General features: G+C 41.2%; 1 protein-coding gene across 1 annotated transcript; it reads right to left on the bottom strand.

Moving 5' to 3' along the window:
- Nucleotides 1-294: 294 nt before the first annotated feature.
- On the bottom strand, nt 295-3400 carry LOC139418866 (E3 ubiquitin-protein ligase TRIM21-like). The gene is made up of 2 exons (XM_071168621.1): nt 3238-3400; nt 295-2850 (listed from the first exon to the last, which is right to left on the bottom strand). Exons 1-2 carry the CDS (start codon nt 3239-3241, stop codon nt 1217-1219), a joined length of 1638 nt encoding a protein of 545 aa, XP_071024722.1. The 5' UTR covers nt 3242-3400; the 3' UTR covers nt 295-1216.
- Nucleotides 3401-8659: the final 5259 nt, after the last annotated feature.

Here is an 8659-nt window from a genome sequence, read left to right as displayed (position 1 = left end):
GTCTGTGCTGAGATGAAGTCCATGGTGAGTTAACAAAACTTTTCCAACAGAGAATACATTCATTTACCTCCATAATCTAGAGTCATACACCCAAAATGATGGCGCTGATGAAGACAATAGTAAAGATTAACACTCCATTTGTTTATTGTTGTAGACTCATGGAGGAGGGACTTTTACTTGAAAAACCAAACCTGAAGACAGAAACCATTGCAGAAACCATTGCTATGTGCAATAGGTTTAACAGGATCATTTTACTCATTACTACAGTGGATCAAATATGAAAGAGGCATTTACTCTGATGATGAAATTTTTATAGTAGTTGAACATATTAAATGCAGGTCCTACAAGTGCTTAGTTTGTCTTATGTCAAAGGCAATGGATGATCATAACTGACAATCCCAAAATGATGGCTTGAGTTTGTAGAAAAAGGAATTGCCTAGAAGTGTATATTTATTCATAAATGAAAGCAGAGTTCAACCCAGAATATGTTGTATAACATGTTTATGCAGTGGACTTCATTGATCTCGCCTGATGCGGTTGAACCAATGGAATAGTCCCTAAAGTACAGACCCTGCCCATCTGGCACTCCATACCGGCTCAATCAAACGGCAAAAGTATGTGAAAGAAAACAAATACTATTTGAACCCAGGTCTGTAGTGTACCACTTATACTATTTCAAACTCCTCTTTACCTGTACCCTGTGGTGGACATCAGGAATACATCTCAGCTGGCCCTGACCCCATCCTCTATGATGCAACTGTCCCACTAAAACCTGGGCAACGTGGCCAAAGACTCCTTCATCATCCCCCTGGTGGAGATCCCTGGCCTCATCCTCACCTACATCCACAACCAGCTCAAAGGAAAAGTACGTCCTCTATTACATTCACTGTCACAAACCAAAAACCAGCTCAAAGGCAAGTACGTCCTCTATTACATTCACTGTCACAAACCAAAAACCAGCTCAAAGGCAAGTACTTTCTCACATTCAACTACATGCACAGTCAGGAGAAAAAGCTTCATTTCCAATAGTTCCAAGCGGGGGAAAAAATCTGTTTTTGAGACAGGGTGACATCAAAGCTGTGTTGTATTCATTAAGTATACCTTTGTATAAATGTTAAAAGATGCATTAGGGTACATTACAAGCTCAAAACATTTTTCAACACAAATGACAATTTATGGCAATAACCGAAAAATGACTCTTTCTCCATTTTTTTTATCAGCCTGTGTGATTGACCGGAGAGATGATGAGAGGAGCTGAGTTTTTTCCATCATCATTATTACTGGGGACGAAGAAGGGAAAGAGTTTATCTTTAAAGGTGCAGCCAGTGAAAGAGTAGATATGAGACCTGGCCTCCACATCATAAAAGGAGACCTGACCCTCTTCATAGTCCACAAACACCCCCACCTTCTGGGGCTTCTCTCTCAGGGACAGGATGACTTGGGGGGAGGTACAGGCTGTGTATTGATTCCCATCCTTTAAGACCACAGACCAGAGTCCATATTCAGGGCTAGGTGATACAGACCCCTTCCTGTTTAAGGACTCTCTGGCCACTCCTAAAATCCACCTAGTCTTACCGTTAACTGTCACCTCATAGTAAAATCTCCCTGAGGAGAAGCCATCCTTTCCAAGGACAATGGCAAAACGATCAAACCTTTTTGGATTGTCAGGAAGATTCTGTGGTATGTCTCCACGTCTCACTTGTTTCCCATCCTCAGACAGGATGAGTTTGGGATGTGCTGTATCAGGGTCCAGAGTCACATCCACTGCATACTGCTGAATCCTCTTCAGTTTGACCTCAGGCAGCTTCTCCATCTCTTTATTCAGTATCTCCTCCAGGTGAGACACAGCTCTCCTCACAGTCCCCACACACAGATCACTGTGAACACTGATCTCAGACATGTTCTTGGTGGGTGGAGGTTTGTACACTAGTGATGGGAAGTTCTGGAGAAGTTGGAGGTGGTCCTCTGTCTGTGAGAGCTGCTTCAGATCAGTGCTTCTCCTCTTTAGCTCAGTGATTTCCTGCTCCAGATCTTTAATGAGCCCTTCAGCCTGCCTCTCTACTGCTTTCTGCTTCTCCTCAATCACCTCAATCAGCTCAGCCTGGCTTTTCTCAATGGAGCGCACCAGAGTACTGAAGACCTGTATGTTGTCTGCTATCTCCCTCTCTGCATCTCTCTTCCTGAGATCTACTGAGAGTTTGATGTCTTTAACCTTCTTCAGTCGCTCCTGGATAATCTGCTGCACTTCTGCCTCAGTTATCCCCAGCTGAGCCTTCCTCTCTCCACACTCTTCCTCTATAGGGACAGTGTCATGAGTCTTGTGGTCTGCCTCAGTGCAGAACTGACACACACATGTCTGGTCAGTCCTACAGAACAGCTCCAGGAGTCTGTCATGCTTCCTACAGATCCTGTCTTCCAGGTTCTCCACAGGGTCGACCAGTTTGTGTCTCTTTAAGGCTGGGGCAATCTGATGAGGCTCCAGGTGAATCTTACAGTAAGAGGTTAGACAGAGCAGGCAGGACTTCATGGCACTGAGCTTCGTCCCAGTGCAGACGTCACAAGGCACTTTTCCGAGTTTGGGAGGAGATTCATCTTTACCTCTGTCTCTCATCTTTTTAAAATTCTCTACAACCTCTCTAAACGTTGTGTTGACACGAAGCTCAGGTTGTCTGTAGAATTTCTCCTGACACAGTGGACATTGACACAGGTCCATTCTATCCCAGTACTTTGTGAGACATGTGATGCAGAAGCTGTGTCCACATGAAGTGGTGACTGGCTCAGTGAACACATCCAGACAGATAGAGCACAGGAAATGGTCTTCAGAAAGTAGAATGCTGGAGGAAGCCATATCTAGAGAGAGAGAGCAAAGTTGAAACTGTAAAGCATAGTTAAAGTTAAACTTTTTTTTTTAGCAAATTGCAGAAAACCTTACGATCAAAATAATAATAGACTCCAGCTCTAGATTATAATCAATCAGTCATTAATACAATATAATGGAGCATTTTCCATTTCCTGGAATGAGTCAGCTCTCGATAGTTTCAGTGCCGTTGTCAACACGGCATTATGGGAAATTAACCAATCTTGATAAAAGTTGTTTAACCGTACTACATACAGAGCAAATTAGTCAATTTACGAAACATAGTTAAACATAGGTACTGTAGATATAAACAGGAGATTACCATCAAATAAATGTACACAGTCATATTTATTCACCGATCCTTGTGAATCTCTACTCACCCATGTCTGTGTAAAATAGTCCTCAGATTTTCTTTAGTATATACTGTGATTAACCACAGGAGACTGTGTAGCGGTTTAAGAGAGATGTCTGAAGTGTTTTATAGTTTACTCAGGTGTGCAACATACAGCACGTCTAGCAACTGTAGTTTCTCTTTAGCAAAGTGAAGTTGTCATGCTCCTACCCACCCAGTGCTGCTCTGTGCTCTGGAACAGAATTAACCCTTCACATGGCTGATACATTGTTTTACCTTCTTAATTCAATCAAGGTTGAACAGTTAAACAAGAGTATTATAATTGTTTGGACCTATTGCAGGTGTATGGAAGGTTTTCTGACATCAACAACAACAGAATTCTAATTCCACATTGGGATGAAAAAGTAATTGCTGTCTTGGCAGATTTGACAATTCATTATGAAGCAAGAAATGTCCCAGATTGTGCCTTTAAACATACTCACTTTGATTTATACCAACTACCAGTTTATGAAGTAAAGCCAGACAATGGTTGAAAGGAGAAAATGCAGAATTACTTTACTGTTTGTAGGAAAATGACTGTGTTTGCTGTATGCTGAAAGTCTGCATCTGCTGCTTGTGATGCCTGAAGAAGTGTCCAATGAAATGCAGGTCCTACAAATATTGAGATTGTTTTATGTTAAAGGCAACGCATGATCATAACTGCCAATCCCTTAAATTGTGGCAATATTGGATCATTACTGTTTATTGAGTTTGTCTCTTTCATATATTCTATTGGAGTTTATAAAACATAAATGCAGGACATGACAAAACATGCCACTTGGTGGCAGACAACCCACACAGCATCCATAAACAACAACAGATAAAACAACACTGACAGACAATTGACAACAAAAACAAAGAGCAATAATGGTAATACAGTTATGGTCCTTTACAATGCCCAGACTGTGATCTTGAGCTTGGGTTAAAATACAATCAAATAGGTGCATCGTTCTGGACCTGTACAGGACGTAAATCCCTAAATCGTGGCAACGTTGGGTCATTACTGCTTATTGAGTTGGTAATTCTGTATTCATAGAAAAAGGGATGTCTAAACTACAAATTCCCCCTTTGCGGTGCACATTACCATCATCAGTCAACATGTGTCGGGTTCACCTAGGGGTCATGAAAAGGGTTGTACCAAAATGTTTGATGTATTAGAATAATTGATTATTCTTATGTTGTATTAATAGAAGGGGTTATAAGATCCCTCCCTCCTTACATTTATAGGGTCCTAGACTACAGATTAACAATATCTATTCATTGTAGAGGTTTAGTATTCCACAGTTGTTTTTTAGTTCTCTCTCTCTTTCTTATAAAGTGGCCCCTCTGAGAATGTGTTACTGTGGAGAAAGAGCTCTGCAGGGGAGTGGAGGAGATAAGACTAGTCAAACATTCCACAATAAATACATTTTGGGGAGTGTACGTTTCCTGCTAATTTTTCGATACCACTAAAAGCCATTGTTTAAATAGCTTGGTAGGCAGGGTTTTGGTCTCAGGACTAAAAAGGTAATGACGTAGGTAGTGACATCACCAGGCTAGACTGAGCGTGTAACAAAACAACTTGAGACTTTTTGTTTGATGCAGAACTTACTCGGAAACATGCGTACTATGTTCCTGATTGTCAACTTCTGTCTGTAATTGCATTAATAAAGATTTTTGAATGATTTAATTAAATATATTGTCATAATGCTAATTTCACCAATGAGCCAATAAGGATCAACAAGGACGAAAGGAACGAACCCTAACACATGCTTTGGAGGCATCAGAGAAATGCTAAAATATAATGTGCTTTAGGTACATATTTCACACAATGTGCATCTCTAGAGTAAGCAGGTGTCCCTCATCCCATTGGTCTAAGTAGGCCTACCGTGCTCCCTGGGAAACCAAGCCGCGTACGCATTGTCTAAGCCACATTCTCATGCTGCCTCCCTCTTAATTAAAAGACAACCAACAGGAGCTACAGCCAACTCTGCCAGAATGTCCTAACTTTGCTTGTGTCAACTGCATTCTATCTGGAGGGGAGAAGATGCCATCTCATGTGATGCCGTCATACCAGTGGCACGACCAGGCCCTGGTGAAAAGGATCTTTGATCGTCCCTAAAAGACAACCTGCCAGTGTGGATGGATATCGAAGGAGGGGCGACAGGGAACATCAATGACGTATAAATATTGCCCTTTGGATCAATTAATCATATATAATGCAGACAGTGTTAAGTGATATTGTCCAAACATGTGTGTAAAATACAATCAATGCACATTGGGCTGAATCAAACACAAATAATTATTTTAGAAAACAAATGCAAATATGTGAATCCAGGAACCCTGTCCTCACCCATGTGAAGTCAAAATGTCAAACCCAGAGACTTCCAAAACGCTTGCGAAGCAGACCAAGTAGACCAGGCCTGGGTTTTGGGTTTGAAAAGTCAATGAGAGAAGTGAACAATTCTTCCCTACCTGTCCATTATCTCTAACTCTGAAGACACAACCTCGATTCTAACCAATGTAGAGTATGAAGAGAGGCAGAAACTGCTTCTCCAATAGAGATCCCCGGTCACACTTGTAGGCGATGTCATGGTGATTGACGTTGGCTAGCTAATCTCATGCACAGTGTCGAAGCATGTCATCAGGTCTACCGGTCGTTTCGCGCCGAACTGCGCCTTTGGAGGCCGTCAAAACTTCGATATGAAGTTGTTTTTGACAATTGAAAACATGTTAATTTGTCACTTTCACGAGGTTGGATTAATAACATGTTAAAATACTTTAGACATAGGGCCTCCCAGGTGGCGCAGTGGTTTGTCAAAAACAACTTCATATCGAAGGGCTGCCTTTGATTTGACGGCCTCCAAAGGCGCAGTTCGGGGCGAAACGACCGGTAGACCTGATGACATGCTTCGACACTGTGCATGAGATTAGCTAGCCAACGTCACCATGACATCGCCTACAAGTGTGACCGGGGATCTCTATTGGAGAAGCAGTTTCTGCCTATCTTCATACTCTACTGTCTTTGCTAACATAGTAAAAGTGTGAAAGAATTTGATCAGTGTTATTTCCTGATGGTTTCTGGTTTTAAATACAATCTACACAGGACCTTCTAAATCAACAGGTGTTGCATGGGGGGATTTATAGCCTGCCTGGTGACATCACCAGCCGATATAAGTTAATAGACCAATAACAGAGCGTTCCAAACCTCTCTGCCAATAACAGCTAGTTTTCAGGTTACATCTCCCTCCCATTAGGCCCCTCCAATTAGGTCCCTCACTCAGACCACTCCCAGACAGTCCTAGCAAAATTCTTTTTTTATTTTATTTTATTTTACCTTTATTTAACCAGGCAAGTCAGTTAAGAACAAATTCTTATTTTCAATGACGGCCTGGGAACAGTGGGTTAACTGCCTGTTCAGGGGCAGAACGACAGATTTGTACCTTGTCAGCTCGGGGGTTTGAACTCGCAACCTTCCGGTTACTAGTCTAACGCTCTAACCACTAGGCTACCCTGCCGCCCCTCCCAGACAGTCCTAGCAAAATTCTTGCCTGTGCAATTGTTTTTTTGCTAAATATAAATGTAAAAAATATATATTTGTTTTTACCATTTTAATGGAAACTATTACAGTAATGTTATCCAGCAATGATTTGATATTGAGATGAAAACGTCTACATTGGGCCTTTAAAGGCACAGCACGTCCCTTGTCATATTCAGTGTCTCAGATCCAGAGCCAGCGCAAAGGCTGAGTATGTCCCTTATCACATTCACTTAGAGTATCAATAACCAGCTTTAAGGCAGAATAAGTCATTTGTCACATTCACCTACATCCACAAACAGTTCAAAAGCTGAGTACGTCTTTAATCATCAACTCGATTCAGCAGCGGGCCATTTTGTTTTGAGTGGATGGTTGAGGGCCAGAACAATAATTACACATCATTTCTAGATTGTACATTTTTAGAATGGGTGGCCGGTAATGATCTGGTCCTGATCATCTCTAAAACTAAGAGCATGATATTGGGTTCAAATCATTCCCTAAATTCAAGACTTCAGTTGAATCTGGTGATGAATGGTGTGGCTGTTGAGCAAATTGAGGAGATGAAATGACTTGATGTTAGCTCATGGTAAAAACATATTGATTCAATGGTTGTAAAGATAGGGAGAGGTTTGTTTGTAATAAAGAGATGCTCTGCGTTTAAGACACCACACTCCACAAAGCAAGTCCTGCAGGCTCTAGTTTTATCTTATCTTGATTATTGTCTAGTCATATGGTCAAGTGCTGCAAGGACGGATCTAGTAGCTGGCCCAGAATAGTGTGGCACGTTTTGCTCTTCATTGTAATCAGAGGGCTAGTATTTATATGAGGCATGCCAGTCTCTCTTGGCTAAGAGTTGAGGACAAACTGACTGCATCACTTCTTGTTTTTATAAGAAACATATGTTGGAAATTCCAAATTGTTAGCATCGTCAACTTACACACAGCTCTGTCACATACACTTACCCTACCAGACATGCCACCAGGGTCTTTTCACAGTCCCCAGGTCCAGAAAAAATTCAAGGAATCGAACAGTATTATACAGAGCCATGAATGTATGGAACTCCCTTCCATCTCATTAGCGCAAGGATTGAAGAGCAAAGCTGGTTTCAAAAAACAAATAAAGCAACACCTCATGACACAATGCCTCTCCCCCATGTGACCTACTTTTTGTGTGTATGTACTGACATGTATATGTAACTGATAGATGCACATTAGATGTTAATATTTTAAATGAATGTACATTTTCAAGTATTTTGTCTGTAATGTAGTTTTTGTTATGTGTCGGACTCCAGTAAAACTAGCTGTTGCCATTGACGTCGGCTAATGGGGATCCGAATAAACTAAAATCAAAAATTACTGCACAAAGCACAAACAAATATCAAATTTGATTTCAAACCTTGCTTACATTTGTATACAATCAAGTTTAAATTATGCATAAGGAATACTTTGGAACAGGTTTCCAAAATTTAAATCAATTGGAGATTATTTCCTGGTGTTTTTACACTCTTTTATGTCCAACACTTGGGGAACCCTGCTTTAAAGTATATATGTATGAGTAGATATGAGACTTCACCTTCTGGGGTTTCTCTCTCAGGGAGAGATAAACTTGAGGGGAGGCACAGGCTATGCACTGATTCCAATCCCTCAGGACCACAGTCCAGACTCCATCCTCAGAACTAGGTGATATAATCCCCTTCCTGTCATTGGACTCTCTGGCAACTCCTAAATCCCAGTCAGTCTTCCCCACAACCGTCACCTCATAGTAAAATCTTCCTGAGGAGAAGCCATCCTTTCCAAGGACAATTAAATACTGATTCAACCTTTTTGGATTGCCAGGTAGATTCTGTGGTATGTTTTGAAGTCTTACATGTTTTCCATCCTCAGACAGATAATGA

Source organism: Oncorhynchus clarkii, chromosome 10 (genome assembly GCF_045791955.1).
Source record: "Oncorhynchus clarkii lewisi isolate Uvic-CL-2024 chromosome 10, UVic_Ocla_1.0, whole genome shotgun sequence".
Classification (NCBI taxonomy): Eukaryota; Metazoa; Chordata; class Actinopteri; order Salmoniformes; family Salmonidae; genus Oncorhynchus; species Oncorhynchus clarkii.
This window is presented reverse-complemented; position numbering and strand designations above follow the sequence as displayed.